At 34.9% G+C, this 19,030-nt stretch overlaps 1 protein-coding gene across 1 annotated transcript; it reads right to left on the bottom strand.

Annotated features, from left to right (window-relative positions):
* Positions 1 to 581: 581 nt before the first annotated feature.
* LOC107914648 (probable transcription factor PosF21) lies at positions 582 to 5,508 on the bottom strand. Its single transcript, XM_016843619.2, has 5 exons — positions 4,278 to 5,508; positions 3,564 to 3,696; positions 3,320 to 3,404; positions 1,407 to 1,775; positions 582 to 965 (listed from the first exon to the last, which is right to left on the bottom strand). The coding sequence occupies exons 1-4, from the start codon at positions 4,913 to 4,915 to the stop codon at positions 1,435 to 1,437; spliced, it is 1,197 nt and encodes a 398-aa protein (XP_016699108.1). The 5' UTR covers positions 4,916 to 5,508; the 3' UTR covers positions 582 to 965; positions 1,407 to 1,434.
* Between the last annotated feature and the right edge of the window lie 13,522 nt (positions 5,509 to 19,030).

The following is a 19,030-nucleotide window of genomic DNA, read 5'->3' as shown; positions in this document are numbered from 1 at the left end:
TATATTCGATGACAAGGACCAAAGGCAATTGTGCAAAAATGAATGCTATTGAGCCAGGTTACTTCCTCTGATTTCTCTCAATTCTGTCTTTTCCCTCTATTGTCTCTTCTATCTCTTCTGTCAACAATCGTACCATTAGTATGCTTTTTCTAAACTTCTGTATACAATCATTCGTGTATGCTTTATGCATATATGTTACTGAAAATCTGATTTAATTGCTGTGATGTAACCTCGAAATGTTAGACTAAAGAAAGGTCGAAATATGCTTTGTATCTGATATTAAGGAGGTTTGCCTTTAATTTCAAATTTCAATGTTTGTTAACGTTCGTATAAATTATCAATTCTAACTTTCCATCACAGGTTGCTTACTGATATAATACGTAAAACTGAGACGTTATAATACAAGCGTTCTTCATTGACACCAACAAGTGCCAAATTGTGAATTAAGCTGCATATTTCACTCTTACTCAATTCTTTATTGACACCAACAAATATTGAGTATAATGGTAAGAAACATTGCATTCTAAAAAACACACAAATTCGAATTTTCACGCATAAACAACAAAATGAACAAGAATGATAAAAAAAAAAATTCTTTACCCGCAGATTACAATCCACAATTTTCAACTACTTTTTGAAATTACATGTAAGATTTCCTAATGTTTTAATAAAATATACTTTCAAAAAAATATATCCAAAGTTATTGAAAATACAGTAAATTATAATTAATTAAGTTCAATAACTTAATTTAATGAATATATATTTTGAAAGTTCTTTAAGAAAACAAATTTATATGCACCAATACCTAATTAATATCGATCAATAATGATACATGTCGGTAAAAACCAAAAAAAAAAAAACATACAGTACCTGTATCATTTTGGTTTACCTCAATTAGTACGTATAGGCTGAACGACCGGCAGCTTATGGTACCAATCACCAGAGTTTAAAGGATAACACCTTATCTGCGACATCAAAAACAAACATGCCATTGAAGTAGTAACTCAAAAACAAGTACCAAAAATATATTACTTATCAAAGGCAGTTTTAAACAACTGAATAAAAGCAGCTCCCCACTGTAACACCAATTTCTGAAACAATCATAAAGGACCACTAATATGAACAAAACAGACTTCCGTGACATTCATAAAACTCATACGACAAGCTCATACCTATCTATAGCATCAACAGCTCAGCCTGGCGATATAAGAAATGGAATGGATCAAAATTGGACAACTCCGTAAAACAAAAACTAAACTGGATGATATTATATCTTAGCTCAATAAATGTTGAGTAGAAATGAGTAAAGAAAACGGGTAAGTGAAAGAACAAATGAAAAAGAATGGGTCTTATTGAACAATGGAGTGTAACCAAGATTTCAAACAATGGGAAACTCCCATAAATACCTCTGCAGTCCTATAGGTCTCTCAGTCCTTAATCCTTTGACGCGGTTGAGTTTACATCTGATGAAGAATCTTTCTTGTTGGGGGAAGGCATTGAACCTCTAGCTCTCATCTCCCCTGTTTGCTCCTGTTGATGATGCAGTTGATTTGGTGAAAACTGATGCTGATGCTGATGCTGATGCTTCTGTGAGTGAAGCTGAAGTTGCTGGAACTGCTGTGCTGCCAGAAGAGTATGCTTGGCATGGTTATTTGGGTAGTACTGCTGACTAGCTCCAAAAGATGCAAAGTTCATCATTCCTCCACCATTCGGCATAGGATGAACAGTCAGCATCTTCAGATGCTGGATTTCCTCTTTCATTGCATCATTTAATGCTATTGGACAACAACAAAGGGAGAAAATATAATAAATATTAGCAACAATCAGAAAAGCTCAAATATGATTGAGGTGCAGCCTAACTAATTTGCAAACCAAAAGTTGAAAACCTACTTTGAGAGCCATACAGTAACATTGAGCTAATGAATAACCTCTTTACACTCTCAACTGTAAGTAAAACTCATATCTACAAGCAGTCCACAAAAGGTCGACATTTCTGGTAGGGTATACCACAAGATTAATATAATATCAATATATTAAGAGATACTCTTGTTATCACACTTGAAATGAAAGAGCTGAAGCTTGACTAAACAAGGAATGAGATCAAGTATTTCCATCATCGGGTTAATAACTTATCTAATCAATCTCCAAACTGTCCACATGTAGCTCATTTGTTAACGTTTTACAATAACCCAAAGTTAAAAAGGACAACTCCTTACCGCTACAAGCATACTATCACTAATAAAGTAATAAAAACCAACTAAATTGCATTATATCTTATTATCTTCCTGTGGCATTTACACCAATCCCCGGTATCCCGAAAGCCCCAAACCCTGTTCCCAACCATAACCAATTGCATACAGGTTTTTCTAGTCTAACCAAAACAAAATAGTATTGCACTACAACCACCAACCTCACATCCATACTAATGGTTACAAAATCTCGAATCTTAGCCGTTTCTCTCAATTATATAGCTGATGGAAAAAGCAGCACAAGTTCTTAAAGGAATTTAAGATATAGTTGGAACAATGCCAATAAACAATTATTTACTTATTACAGTAATGAACCTTTCTATATTTAGGAAGAAAAAGTAAGAGATACTATAAACTGCTAATTCAATCATATTAGTTCCAACTCTTTGTCGTACAGGAAATCACAGTTAACTCCGAACAACAAGTTAAGCATATATATAAACCTACCATTCAATTATCGCTTATAACAGCATCAGAAATCCTATCACCAAAGGACATTTTCTAACATATGCTCAAATGCTGTATCTCCTAGGGGTAGAATTGTTGCTTCCAAAGCATTTTCAAGTCTGAGAAACAACATATTGCACTCTTATGATGATAAATTAGCAGTAAGAAGTTCCCGGAAATACTATTTCTTTGCTAAAGTATAAGATCCATATCAGTGTATAATGACCTTAAGACAAAATAACAGGACATTGAAACAATGGGTAGCATCTCAGGAACCAGATGCCAATTGTACCAGTATTTGGACCAACCCCAGCTCAAGCTTATGACAATAAAGACTAAGGTGCAGATCTCTCTCCCTGCCTTCATACACACAGCACCCCTGCTATTAAATGTCTAGAACGGTAAGTATATGTGAAGAATGCATATCGAACTCATTGCAGCTTCAATCTAATTTACTATATCAGTCCCCATTCAACCAAATTATCACATGTAAAATCTTTCAAACCATCAATAGAAATCATACAGTCCATAATGTCTTTCCATTAATAATAATGATAATAATAAAAATAGATCAATAAAGCAAGGATATTGGTTTAGCCGAAAAGTTTTTGAGAGGTGCTCACCGTCTTGCAAGTGAACTTGTTGCTCCATTGCTTGCAAGCGCAGTTTCAACTCACTATTTTCAGCAGTCAAACCATTGGTGTCTCTCTGCTCATAAGTTACCATGAGAAGAATCAAATGAATAATTAGATCTAAATGAATAAAAGAAAAGAAACATAAAAGTAAAAGAAAATGAAAACAGACCCTTGAATCTGGACACTGGTATAGGAAACAAAAGAATAGAAGGTGCTGGGCGGATGAAACTACCTGTACTAGAGTAAGCTGGGCAGAGAGTGATGTTGCTTCTGTTTGAAGTGTCTGTACTTTCCGCTCAAGCTCGGCTATATATCTCATCTTCCTTTCCTTTGACCTAGCAGCGGATTGCCTATTCGCCCAGATCCTATTACATGCCAAAGACAAGAAAAGATGGCATCAAAGGACAAAACATATCAGGGTAACAACATCCGTTCCCGTTTGGGAAGAGAAGAAATCAAATGGCAAGAGGAAGATTGTCTGAGTGAGAGGGGAAGAAGAGGACAGAATGAAAATTTATCAAGAGACACAAACATGAGACAAAAAAAAAAACAACTAAAACATAGGCAATTGCACTAGTTCTAAGCTAGTTTCAACTTAGAACACAGTTTCATTGTCTCTCTGCCATCTTATCCTTATGGAAATGGTCTCAAACTTACAACAGGAGGCTTAATACTTGAATTTACTAATTAAAAAATTAATAACATTCTAGGGGAGCACGATGCTCGATTCCTTCACTAACACGCAACACACCCATATCTCTATGTCCAGTCAAGAGTTCGATCACACCTACAATCCAAAATCTAAAAGCCAAACTCATAAAAAGAAAACTACAGGAAAAGAATAAAATCCCAACCTACATTTATCATGAATCTTTTTAACTTAATTCATAATCAAATACTTAGCATATCAAAGAAATTGAAATGAATAAAAATAAAAAATAAGAACCTCTTAGCACGCTTGGGATCAATAAGAGCAAGCTCAGCAAGGTTAGCAGCGGACATAGCTTTCTTAGAATCAGAAGGTGAAACCTCTTCCGAACCAGACATAAGCATTTCCGGCTTAATACTCGTCGAGCCATCCATCGACTGGCTATGTTGATGCCTTACTCTAGGCTTCATTGAAGACCCAATACCATTACTAATATTTTCCCCAGACGACAAACCCGACTTCGCTGGGACAGCCACCGGAGCAGCCGCTTCGGACGACTCGCCAACCTGACACGTGGAGGTGGCAGAAGAAGAATTGAACTTATCCATATCGAGATACATAGAAAACAAATCCTCCTCTGCTTCGTCCGAATACGAAGGCCCGTCGGCTGCCCCGACGATGCCGGTATCACTGTCGAAGCTAATATCATCAGGAAGAGTAAGTATTTCGGAATGGGCACGGCGGTGGCCTAATTTCTTTGGTGGATTATCAGGCATTTTCCTAATATCATGACTGAAATGATTGTTTTCCGAAGTTTGACCGAAACTACCCGTTTCGGTTTTCGGATTGAAATTGTTTGGAGCAATTCCAGAAGATGAAAAACCCGAAAATCGACCTGACGGTGGCAGTAAGCCAGGGGATTTATCCTTTTCCATTTGAGGAAAAATATAATATTGCCAGATTTTTTTCCTAAAAAAAGGAACTAAAATTCAAGTCTAATCTTTAGATTTTCCGAAGTAAAACCCAAAGGAGAACAAAGATCAAATACTACAGGGGGGGGGAATAAGTGTAAAAACAAATGGAAATAGCAATTAAAAGGGAAATACGTAAAAATAAAGTAAAAACAGACTAAGAAATTTGTTTAGAAAATGAAAAAGGAATATTTTGAGGGAAAAAAGAAATCCAACTCAAGATCTTCAAACTAAATGAAGGAAAAGAAGAAATCAGTTAAAATACAGGAAAAGAAAATGGGTGGAACGGACGACCAGCTTTTTACATAAAAGGAATCAAATTGAAGGAAATCAATAATATGGCCGGAAAGGAACAGGAAGGAAAATACATTTCCTAGAGAATGAGAGATCTGAGAGACTTGACTCTTAGTTGATAAATTTCCTGCCATTTTTATTAACAGTTGCTGGCTGAAATTAGTGTTCGATGTATTGTACATTTCGGACAGAAAATATCCTGAACAAAGTACACAATTACTAGGGTGTCCTGAGGTACAATGTTGTTTATGCTGGGGAAAACTGTTGCCGAGTGTGGATGTTGAATTAGATAAGCGCGGGTAAATATTAAAAAATGGGACTTATTTGGGTGTGATTAGTGTGTACATATGAGCAATTGAGCATGATCCTTTGGGATTAGATACGCCCCAAAAATTTTAATTCAAGTATTGCATATGATATTTAATTCTGTATAACGTATACTAGGTTTATGTCACATTCCTAACTATTATACTTATTAAAATTTTGGTTGAACTTTAATGTAAGTTTTTGTATAGTTGATTTTAGTTTTTTATTATTTAAATAAATATTTTAATTTTTTATGTTTGAAAAGTTAACATTTTAGTTCCTACACATTTAACTTTTCTGTTAATGGTATATCGTGGCTTAACGGTAGTTTATGTGGCATTAAATCAAATTAATAGGCTTATTAGTCTTAAAAACGAATAGAAGAATATGGTTTAATGGTGACCGATGTGGACCAAACTATGAATAATTTAAACACAACAATTATGTACAAAAAAACAAATAGAACCAAGCAAAATCAATTTTTCACTTCTACTCATTCTTGTTTAGCTTTTTAATTTAATTTGATAATTGATTTAATGCAACATCATTCCATTAACGACAAGGTTAACGTGCAATGACTAAAATGTCTATATTTCATGTTGGAAAATATGGATATTACATATATAATAAGGGTAATTACATGTTATTATTTACTTTAGTCCAAATTAAAAGCGATCTAATTTGGTTATGGTTTATTGGGCTTTAATTATTAAATAAAGTATGAGTCAAATATGTGTAGATACTCTAGTAACTAATTTCTAAGTGATGATGAGCTGATTAGATATTAAGGTTATAGTCCCCAAATTACACACAATGTAACTTTTCTAGTATTCCATCTTTAGAATAGAGAGAGACACCTTCTCTACATTACTTGTGTGTTAATTTGGAAGATCAAAACCTCAAGATCCGTAGATTTTAAGAAATCGATGAATTCAAGTACACTTTCGCATCTAGTTTTGTTCTTGATTTGTTCTTGATGATTTGACATGACAGATCCTGGTTTACAGTTCTAATTTTATATTAGATATTATTTATGATTCTAACAAGTGGCATCCGAGCCTCGTCATGTTGAATCATTGAGAACGAATTGATTTTCTCTATTATTTTTTGATTGGTTTATTTTTCAAATTTTATGAATTTAATATTTCGATTAATATTTTAGGGTTTGAAATAGACATTGGGCAAGTGATGATGTTTATGAGGATTTATGTTGAAATTTTAGGGTTTTAAATTTTTTTTTATGAATTTGGTTTTTGAGGAAATTGTTGTGTGAATCAAATTATAGTTTATTTATATTTTTAGAATTAAAGTTTTGTTAAAAGTCGATGTTGATGTTTGCGTTTCATTATGAACCCATGTACATTGATTTTCCTTTAACTAATTATGCGTCTATTTTTTTTTAGAAAAGGAAAGTATGTTGAAAAAGGATTTTTTTTTTATTCTCGAATCAGGGTAAATTTTTAAAGACTTATGTTTTACACCTTAACGCAATTAAATTCTGCTAATATTCGAATTGAAGCCCGGTAATTGAATTTCAATTATGAATAAATCATCTATGTTTCAACAGTGTTGCTTTGGTGTTAATTTTGTTCTTTAATGCCATACATTTTATATATAGATAAATAAGAAAGAATAAATGTCAAGTAATTTTTTTATTTTTTATTTTGGAATTTGGATACCACGTTTTTTTTATGGCAAAGTTAAAGAATGAACAAATTTAATTTAGTAGTTATAAATTTTGGTATTCAATGTCACGAGTTTTTATGGTTTTGATTATTATATTTAGGTAAAATACATATATATATATATGTGTGTGTGTTTGATTCAATATAGTTTTGGATTATTGTTATGGTTAATAACTTTCGTCACATTGGTTTGATGAACATTCGTTAAAGGTGTTATTTTTTTATATGGATATATGTTCAATTTTTTTTGTTTGATGTAATCTTATGTGAACCATAATATATATTTAAAGAATTTGGTTTTAAGTTTAGTTCTATAATATTAGGTTTTGATATTTTATTGTTTTAAATATTTGGTTAAATTATGATGGTATGGTTTTATTGTATGAATTACCGGATATGTCAATTATTATAATTTTGCTTTTGAGATTTATTGGTTTGAAAAATATTTTTTAAGTATTCATGCAAATCTATGTTTAATAATAAATACAATTTGGATTTACACGATATATGCAGGGTAAGTTTTTCTATTTGATTTTGAATACACGTATATGCCTTAATCGCTTTGATGTTTTGTCTATGACAAAATTATGAATACATGTGTTTGCTAATTGTCGAAACCATTTTTTTAAGTTTGAAAAAACAGGGATCGACTTTGAAAATAAAACGGGAGTCGCCACCGATATTTTATTAAGGTGTGATCAGTTCACCATTAGAAAATAAATTTTAGGTTTGCGAGATTTGAGAAAATAGGTCCGGGAGTCGGTTACGCACAAGGAAGGGTTAGCACCCTCGTAACGCCCAAAATTGGTACCGAATTGCTTGTTTAATGTTCTTAGTGTCGAAAATTTGAAAAGATTTTAAAAATACGATCCATGAAATGAAAGCTTAAATAATTGAATTGGTTAAATGGACGGACCCATTTCAAAGAAATAGACCGCCACACTCAGTGAGTTAGAGCGCAACAGTCCAATCTTCAGAGTTAGGCTTGTCCCTTTCTAAAATTTTTAAACATGTTTTAAGAAGGATATTTGATGATTTAAGTCAATCGAGAAACCAGAATTCAGTAAGTTAGGGTTCAATTTCTCAAAATTCTTAAACATCAAATATTGCATTTATTTTAAAATCAAGATCACAAAATGTCGTATCCAGTAAGTTAGGATCCAACATTTTGAAATCAAAAGAATTTTATTTTAATAATTGTATGGTTTTAATAAAATGAACACTTGATTATCTTAATTCATCGAGAAGAATTGAAGCCCAGTAAGTTAGGGCACAATTCTCTCGAGAACCTATAAACACCAAGCCATTTTTTTAAAAAAAGGATTATGAAATAAAATGATCATGAGGCTTTATTAAAATTCAACTCTTACAAATGGAACATGATTGAATAACGATATAATGTAAAAGATAAATATCAATTTAAACTTAAACTAAAAGCAATTAGACAAATAATAGGCAAATACAAACGTTGACCTTAATCATATTGTACGAACATTCATATTAATAAATTTGAAAATAATGTCATACTAAATATCAAAATAATATTAGAAAATGAATTAAAACAAGAATTGATTTGTTTAGAAACATTTTTGAAGACAAAAATTAAATATAATAAAACAAATTTTAAAATGTAATAACAACAAATTATAATAAAAATATTAATAAATTTAAAATCGGAACTTGAAATTATACCAAAAGGAAAATACAAAATTAAATAAATATAGTAAATTCAAAATATTATTATTAATATATTTAAAATATAAAATACAAACTAAAATAATAATCTATTATATCTTAAATTATAATAATTGTAGATAAAAAAACATCAAAATCGAATGTTACGAAAATGTTAAATTTTATAATATGTAAAAATAGGATTAAATATTGTTGAATTTTAAGAAAGAAAACCAAATTTATATTAAATCAAAATTTATTTCAAAACTAAAGGACCAAATCAACAATTAAACGCAAACTGTAGAGCCCAGTTATTGCCCGGGCCTAAACCAATACAGGCCCAACAAAATTAAAACTCAAGCCCAATTACCCAAACAATAACCAAACCAGCCCAACACTAAAAAACCCTAGAACCTTCAGCACAACTCCTAGCGCCGTAGCCAAGCAACCCCAACCGCCGCACGACTCGGGGCCAGAAGCCTCCCTCCGCGCAATTTGCGCCTCCACGTGCGCCACTCCTCCACGAGCGCCATGCCTTGCGCATCGCACCTGCAACAGCAAACAAAAACAAACCGCAACGAAATAGGGATAGCATAAGAGATTTCGTTTTTTAGATTTATTTTTGTTTTCTACTATTGGCTATAAAAGGCCAACTTCAATATGTAAACAGGGAGGGAAAAAGAGGAACGAAAATACGGAGAAGAGAAAAATCAAAAAAATAAAAAGGGTGATTTTTTCCGTTTTACTCGGTGTTCATCATTCAAAGTTTTTTTATATATCTTTTTTTTTGTTTTATTTTTATTTATTTCGCTTAAAATATAAAAGAGGGGAAAGGAAACCTACCTCTTCCGCCGGATTCATCGTGTGGTGTCCCCCCTCCGTCGCAATCGGAGGCCGGGACGTCGTTGGAGGCCAAAGGACGGCCTAACGGCGGCGGCGGTAATAGGAAGAGCAAGAACCTTAGCAGAGAAGGCTAGGGTCAGTTTGGTTTTTTTTTAAAATTGGCAAAAAGCAAAATAAATTTTTAAGGGGAATTTTGGATTTTAAAACATCTGCAAAATGGCGCCGTTTAGGGGATCAGATCCGCGCGTCGACCCGACCCGCAGGCAGGGTCCGCGCGTCCCGACCTTAGATGGTCTATTTGCGCTATTAGTCCCTCCTTTTTGCGATGCGCTCCAATCAAATCCATTTTGTTTTTTAAAATTAGCCGCGAATTTCATTTCTGTTTCAACTTGGTCCCTCGCTACGCAGCGTTTTGGAGGGTAGGATTAATCTCCATTTTAGTCCCCTATAGCTGTTCGCGTAGTCAAGTTCGTCCTTTTTTATTTATTTTCGAATCTACCCAATTTTTTGTTTTTAAGTTCAATTTAGTCCCTTTTTAGCTATTTTTTTCCTTTTTTTTATATACCATTATTTATTATTATACTATTTACTATTACTGTTATTATCATTATTTCTATCTTCATACACGCATTATTATTATTATTATTTTTATATAATACATATATGCATGTTTTTTTTAATCGCATAGTTTTTTATAATATATACATATAATGCATTTTATGTAATATATGTATACTTGCATGCATTTTATATATTTTTTTTCACTTTATGTGTTAATTTCTATATACATATATATACGTTTTCATCATTTCTTAATAATTTTTTTTTCATTTTTATAAACATATATATATGTTTTATATTCTATACTTATCACAAACATTTTTTGATTGTTCTATATTCCCTTATTTTATACATATTATACATACATATATGTATTTGAATATATACGTATGCGAATCTTCATGATTTATCTGTGTATATGTATACTTATACATTTTATTTTGTAAATGCATGTACATATATATTTTAAATTAAGGTATTTGTTTCATGTTGTACATTAACCTTTTAACACGCCTTTTAGAAAGCACATATTTTGGTCCTCAAAGTATTTAAATCATCTTATTTCATAAATTCCCAGATATTTGGCATTCACGATTCTCGAGAAAATAATCGTATCCTAACTTACTGGATTGCAATTATTTTTTGATGAATTTAGAGAGCCCAGTATTTGTTTTGCAATAAACTCGCAAATTTTAAATAAAAAGCTTATTCTGAGGAATTCAAAATGTTGGGTCCTAACTTACTGGTCATGACATTTTCTTCTCGAAATAAGAATTTTCAAAAGCAAAAGGCAATATTTGGGTATTTTGAAGATTTAAAAACATTGTGCCCTAACTTACTGGGTGTGGTGTTTTATTTCTTTGAAATAAGGATTGTCTTACTATTTTAATCCATTCATAAAATAAAAAGTTTCCTTTTAAAATCTTTTCAAATTTTCGACACCAAGGCATTTAAAAAATCAATTTGGTACCAATTTTGGGCGTTACGAGGGTGCTAATCCTTCCTCGAGCGTAACTGACTCCCGAACCTGTTTTCTCAAATTTTGTAGACCAAAGTCATTTTTTTAAGGTGAGTCGATCACACCTTAATCAGGGATCGGTGGCGACTCCAGTTTTTGTTTTTTTTTAAGTCGACAACTAAAATTTTTGTTTTAAAAAAAACGGTTTCGACACAAATGTTGAGATAATTTCAAACAATCACATAAACGACCCCATTTAAGCTTGGGTAAAAATGAAAAATAAGTTAAATACACAGTATAAATTACAAATAATTTAAGAAATCAAGTCGTAATTTCGATAAAAACACAGGGACGTATTGAATAAATAGACCAGACGACCCTTAATGCGCGAATCCTTCCCGGGTCGGGTCACCGTTCGGATCGGGTCTTCAAACGACGCCGTTTCAGAGCCATTGCATTGACTCTAAACGACAGCGTTTTAAAATCGTGCTTAAAGGTAAAAAAAACCTAAAAATCTATTCACTTTGAAAGCCTAAAGGGGAACCAGTGTTCCCTGCGCCGTTTGGTGTTTAGAGGGCAACCGAATGGCTGCCGATTCAAACCCGTTCTCCGATGACGACAGAGAGGGCCTGAATCCCGTCACCAGGTGCGTTCTCTCTTTTCTCCTTATTGTTTGCTCTCTTAACTCATGACTATTGAATACAAAGAGAAAAGAAAAAGAAAACTGATACTAGCAGAATCAAAAAAGAAAAGAAACTAGAAATCACCTTTTTAATATTTTCTTTGTATTCTGAATGTGCGTAAATATTTTACAGCCTTTGAATCGGTTTTCTTATAGCCCGATTTACAGAAAAATAATGAGAATAAAAATATAATAAAAAAGTTGCCCTATTTTGTTCTTTTCCTATTTGCTGCTGCTCTCGCGTGTTGTTTTTTTTGCAGGTATTCGGCCAGCCTGGCGGTACGGAGGTGGCCGTACGGAGGCGCGCGTGGCTGAGAGGTGTGGTGGTGCACGTGTGAGGGCAACTGTTGGTTGCGGCACTGGATGCTGCGTTGCTGCCCTAGGGTTTCTGATCTGCATTCTGGTGTTGGGCCATTTGGGCTGATTAGGTTGGGTATTAAGAAATTCGGGTTTGGGCTATTTTGTAGTTGGGTTTTAGGTTTATGTTAGATCTGGGCTTTGTAATACTAAACATTTAAAAGAGGACTGTTATTATTATTATTTATTTCATCTTTGGTTTACTTGTGTTTGTGCTTTTGGGCCCGAGCAAATTGGGCTTATTACAGTGCCCCTCTTTGCTCGTTGTCGTGTCACAGGAATGGAGCAAAGACTAAAAAAGGCCAATTTTGCCCGGTCGTGCTAGATCTTGGTAGTTCTTTTTTTCGACCAGTTGCCACATTCCATCCTACTGCATCTTCAGAGGTACAGGAATTGGTGCTTTGATTCACTCCACGGCAATATCAGGGAGATAGGATTTGTAATTCTTCGGTCTATTCCACTGTAATCTCAGGAAGATAAGACCTGATGTGATCTACTCAACTGTAACTTCAGAAAGATAAGATCCTTTACTTTAATCCGCTCCACTGTAATCTCAGGGAGATAGGATTACTGGCTTCAATCTGCTCCGCTGTAATCTCAGGGAGGTAAGATTTCTGGCTTCAATCTGATGTGATCTACTCTACTGTAACTTCAGAGAGATAAGATCTTTTATTTTAATCCGCTCCACTGTAATCTCAGGGAGATAGGATTACTAGCTTTAATCAGCTACGCTGTAATCTCAGGGAGATAAGATTTCTGGCTTCAATCTAATGCGATCTACTCTACTATAACTTCAGAGAGATAAGATCCTTTATTTTAATCCACTCCACTGTAATCTCAGGGAGATAGGATTACTAGCTTCAATCTGCTCTGCTGTAATCTCAGGGAGATAAGATTTCTGGCTTCAATCTGATGCGATCTACTCTACTGTAACTTCAGAGAGATAAGATCCTTTTAATCCGCTCCACTGTAATCTCAGGGAGATGGGATTACTAATTTCGTAGATCTGTTCTCTGGGGAACATGACCTGTATAATGAACCTAATTATGGCTAATGATTGGGATGGCATGATCAAAATGAATCAGATGCTTCTAACTGGACATGTGAATAGTATTTTCATGAATACGAAGTTTTATTTTTTTTTCGAGAATGATCTCGCTTAGGTTGTCATTAATCAAAATTTATTAAGGCTTTGTGCCTAACGTGCTACAACGTCTTCTCGCTTGACCGACTTTTTTGAAAACACTTAGTCAGGTTGCCCTCCACTGTAAACCTTAAAGTTTCAATCATTAGGGCGCACAATTTGTGCCATCATTCTCCCACTGCAATCCAAGGGTAGCAATATGTGGTTTTTCCTCAATCCTTCCCTATCACAATTTAAGGATACCGGATCTTAATCTTTCTAGTCCCCTTACACCATTTCCAAGGTGTCGTACCAAAGACTTATGCGCAAATGAAGGCTCTCATCTCTGATGTAACTTCCTCCTATTACCTGGTGATCATGGCATCTTGTCAATCAATGTATTTGACAACAAAATCCAAAAAGAAAATCTAAATTTGGACTCTTCCTTCTCAAATTTCCAACCTTTAAATCTGGTGTGTTCTAAACAATAGTCCTGTTTCAAGCTCCTATATTATTTAGAAACTTTTCAAAGTAATATGCAAAACTTCCTTTGTGAAAGTTTTATTAGTCCATTAATCATTATTCCAATGCAACACACTTGCAAAAATGGTCATAGCAATGGATAAGGATAAAGTTAGTTCTGGGCATAACTCAGAATGAATAAATTATCACAAATAGTAAAGAATGATAATAAAGAAATTGATTGGGAATGTACATCTTAGAAAAAGAAAAGAAGTATTCCAAGAACAACAAATTCAATATAAATAATAGGAGAATTGGGTGCCCCAAATATCGCAGCTTGAACTTCTCTGTACAAACTTTCTAAAGGCCATTCTGAGTTTGACATGTGTTTAGGAGATTTACAGTGCTTTGTTGATGCCCTAAGATGTCGCATATCCCCTTCCTGTTGATTCAGGCATAGCAAGATTGCCACACACCCCGATCTGATCAAGATACAAACTGTTCTAAACACTTCATGCCCCATTCTAATCAATATTTGAGCCGCCATTTTTGGGTTTTCAACTCAAACCCCCTTTTGCCTAAGGTGCTCTTTGCGGGTTTTCCCCTTAGCCTCTCCATTTTTACTTTTTCATCATCATTTTTTCATTTTTTTTTGGAATCAAAGTGCCCTTTGTGGGTTTTCACTTTGATCACTTTCCTTCAAGTGAAGTATTTTTTAACTGAGTCTGAGTTTACAAGATTTGGCAAGTTTTTCCATCCATCTCACTTAGAATCAAAGCTCCACTAGAAAAGACCTTCTTTACGACATAAGGACCCTCCCAATTTGGCATCCATTTTCCTCTAAAGTCTTTTTGTATAGGGAGAATTTTCTTTAACACCAGATCTCCTTCATGGAATTCTTTGGGACGAACATTTTTGTTATATGCTTGCATCACCATTTTTGATACATATGACCATGTTGAATAGCTCTAAACCTTTTCCCTTCTATTAAGTTCAACTGGTCCTATCGAGACTGAACCCATTCTGCCTCATCCAATTTCAATTCAGCTAATACCCGAAGAGAAGGAATCTCCACTTCAATGGGTAAAACATCTTCCATCCCATAAACTAGAAAAAAAGGTGTTGCCCCAATAGAGGTCCTAACAGATGTTCGGTAAGCAAAGAGAGCGAATGATAGCTTTTCATACCAATCCTTGTAGGTTTCAATCATTTTTCCCACAATTCTCTTAATATTCTTATTGGCCGCCTCCACTACACTGTTCATTTTTGGACGATATGGCGACGAGTTATGGTGACTGATCTTGAACTGACTACAAACTTCCGCTATTGCGTTATTATTCAAATTCAATGCATTATCGGATATGATTCTTTCAGGCATTCCATATCGACAAATGATCTCCTTTTTCAAGAATTTACTAACCGCCGATTTCGTGACATTTGCATATGAAGCAGCTTCCACCTATTTGGTAAAGTAATCGATGACCACAAAGATGAAATGATGGCCATTCGAAGCTTTCAGTGATATTGGCCCAATGACATCCATGCCCTACATAGAGAACGGCCATGGAGCAGTCATAACGTGCAGAAGTGAGGGAGGTACACGTATCTTATCTCCATAGATTTGAAATTTATGACACTTCTTGGCATAACTAATGCAATCCCCTTCCATGGTAGACCAATAGTATCCAAATCTCATGATCTGTCTGGCCATTGTAAAACCATTTGCATGGGTTTCGCAAATGCCCTCATGAACTTCTTCTAGGATCTTTCTAGCCTCCATGGTATCTACACATCTTAACAGCACTTAATCTTTCCCTCTCTTGTACAACACTTCCCCATCTAAGACATATTCAATGACTATTCTTCTCAGCATTCTCTTGTCATTTTTCGTCGCCTGATCAGGGTATTTTCGGTTTTTCACATATTGTAGTATACTCTGATACCAAGGGTAATCATCTTTTCCCTCATCTTCTATATTGTAGCAATGAGCCGGAACTTCATATATGCTTATCTGAATAGGCTTCATGATCTCTAACTTGTTCACCTTAATCATTGAGGCTAGAGTAGCCAGTGCATCAGCCATCTGGTTTTCCTCTCGTGGGAGATAACATAAAGTGATGTCATCAAACTCGTCAATCAATTCAAGAACCAGTTCTTTATAACTGATCAACTTAGGGTCTCTGGTTTCCCATTCTCCTTTGAGTTGGTATATCACTAATGCGGAATCTCCATACACTTTTAGCACTTTGATTTTACGTTCAATGGCCGTACGAATACCCATAATACATGCTTCATATTCTGCCATGTTATTTGTGCAATCGAAGTCCAACTTGCTAGCAACAGGATAATGATCTCCACTTAGGGATGCCAAGACTGCCCCAATTCCATTACCTATAGCATTTGAAGCTCCATCGAAATTTAACTTCCAAATGTGGTCTATTCGAGGGTTTTCTTCAGTGTTTGCCATATACAATAAGTCCTCATTTGGAAAATCAAAGTTCAAAGGCTCATAGTCTTCCAAGGCCCTGCTGGCTAGAAAATCAGCTATTGCACTTCCTTTTATAGCCTTCTAACTTAATATACTATGTCAAATTCAGAGAGCAGAATTTGCCATCTAGTCATTCTCCCATTTAAAGCAGCTGATTCCATCATGTACTTTAAAGGATCCAACTTTGAAATCACCCAAGTCGTATGATACAACATGTATTGCCTTAGTCTTCGAGTTGTCCAAATTAAAGCACAACGCAAATTTTCAATGGAGGAGTACCTCATTTCACAATCAGTGAATTTCTTGCAGAGATAGTATATTGCTCTTTCTTTCTTTCCTGTTTCGTCATGTTGGCCCAAGACGCATCCCATGGAACTGTCAAACACCGTTAGATACAATATCAATGGCCTATCTAGACTAGGTGGTGATAGTATTGGAGCATTAGCCAAGTATTGTTTTATCTTGTCAAAAGCTTTCTAACATTCCTCATCCCATTCTCCCGGATTATGTTTCTTCACAAGGCGAAACACTGGATCGCATTTCTCAGTCAATTGCGAAATGAAATGGCAATGTAGTTCAACCTCCCTAGGAAACCTCGAACCTCTTTCTGGGTGCTTGGAGGAGGCAGATCTCGTATTGCTTTAACTTTATCCGGGTCAATCTCAATCCCCTTCCTACTGACTATGAAGCCTAACAACTTTCCTGATCTGACTCCAAATATGCATTTTGTTGGGTTGAGCTTGAGCTAAAATTTTCTCAATCTTAAGAATAATTTCCTCAAGACTCGGAGATGATCCTCTTCGGTTCTAGATTTTGCAATCATATCATCAACATAGATTTCAATTTCTTTGTGCATTATGTCATGAAACAGGGTGACCATTGCCCTTTGGTACGTTGCTCCTGCATTCTTCAATCCAAAGGGCATTACTTTGTAACAAAATGTTCCCCATAGGGTAATGAATGTGGTTTTTCTCATGTCCTCAGGATGCATATTTATTTGATTATATCCAGAAAAGCCGTCCATGAAAGAAAATAATGAGTAGCCAGCTGTGTTATCTACCAAAGTGTCAATGTGCGGCAGTGGAAAATTGTCTTTTGAACTAGCCTTATTCAAGTCCCTATAATCCATGCACATTCGTACCTTTCCATCCTTTTTGGGAACAGGGACGATGTTTGCTACCCATTCTGAGTACTTAACCTCCTGTAAGAACCCAGCATCGAACTGCTTTTTGACCTCCTATTTTATTTTCAACACAATATCAGGTCTCATTCTTCTGAGCTTCTGCTGAACTGGTTTGCAATCCTCTTTTATAGGTAAATGATGTACCACAATGCTAGTATTTAGCCCTGGCATATCCTGGTAAGACCAGGTGAAAGCATCTTTGAACTCTCGGAGTAAATCAATGAGGTCATATTTTGTCTTTGCGGTGATATCAGTTCCGATTTTCACCTCTTTTCCTTCCTCTAGGCTCATAATTTCTAATGATTCCTTATGAGGTAAGATTTGTTTATCCTCTTGTTCCACCATTCTCAACAAGTCCGAAGATACACCACAGTCTTCGTCATTTTCAAAGTCATGAGATCCTTCCAAACACATGTCTTGCTCAAAAAGAGACTCCGTGTTTGAAACAACATCACTCATGTCATTGATATTTGAGGACCTATGGGGATACACCAAAGAATATACAAAGTATAAATTTATGAATAATTATTTGTACGATCAGGTTATAAATGAAAAAAAATATTTGGAAGACAATTAATCAAATGGAAAATATTTACTCGCTTGGAAAGAATAAAAGAATAATTGCTCGAAATGAATGCAAAGATGTATTTTATTAGGATAGAGATATTCAGACTTAAGCCTATTTCACAAAGGATTTCTTCTCATTCTTAGGATAAAAACAACAATAATGTTTTGAACATTACTCTGAATAAGCTCTAAAGACTACATGTATTTCTTCCGCAGTCCAATTGCTTAGTTCACTCCTAGGTTCGTAAGGGCAAATCTCCAACAAGGACCTTCTTTCAGCTGTCTCTATAGCATTGATATGAACTTTTTCCAACATCTCTTCAATGCCTTCCATTTTGGACACCCCTCGCTCAGGGTAAATAAATCCACTCGACACAAAGGATTTAGATATGTGAGGGAAGGTCAAAGGCTCCCACTTGACTTCCTCTCCGCTTAAACGTGCCCTTCTTCTCTGCTGCCTTTTCTCCACTTCTTTTCTCCTTTGTTTCATATCTGGCTTGTAAACTAAGCCAAAACAATCAAACTTTCCCTTCAGCATGGCTTCACCTTCTGATGTAATGATGAAGGTACTGCCCCTGCCGAGTGTATCCACGGTCTCCCCAATAAACAATTGTATGAAGGCTTAATATCCATTACTAAAAAGTCCGCATCATAAGTAATTGGGCCAATTCTTAATGGTATTTCAATTCTTCCTATAACCCTTCTTTCTGTTCCATCAAATGCCCTTACTATATTCTGGCAGGGTTTCATATGTGAACTGTCCACAGGTAATCGATTAAGAGTGGACAAAGGTAATACGTTCAATGCGGATCCATTATAGATCAAAACCTCCGGTAATGTGCCCCCTGACATCGGGTAGTAATGTGTAGAGCCTTAGTAGAACCCCTACCTCCAGA

Source organism: Gossypium hirsutum, chromosome D10 (assembly GCF_007990345.1).
Source record: "Gossypium hirsutum isolate 1008001.06 chromosome D10, Gossypium_hirsutum_v2.1, whole genome shotgun sequence".
NCBI classification, from domain to species: domain Eukaryota; kingdom Viridiplantae; phylum Streptophyta; class Magnoliopsida; order Malvales; family Malvaceae; genus Gossypium; species Gossypium hirsutum.
This window is presented reverse-complemented; position numbering and strand designations above follow the sequence as displayed.

Bases quoted from the DNA above. Each gene is read 5' to 3' on its own strand.
- LOC107914648 (XM_016843619.2), bottom strand. From the start codon at position 4,915: ATGGAAAAGGATAAATCCCCTGGCTTACTGCCACCGTCAGGTCGATTT. The intron at 3,405-3,563 runs GTAGTTTCATCC...ACTTATGAGCAG, and splicing joins CCCAGCTTACTCTAGTACAG to AGAGACACCAATGGTTTGAC. The intron at 1,776-3,319 runs GTGAGCACCTCT...GTTGTCCAATAG, and splicing joins ACAAGTTCACTTGCAAGACG to CATTAAATGATGCAATGAAA.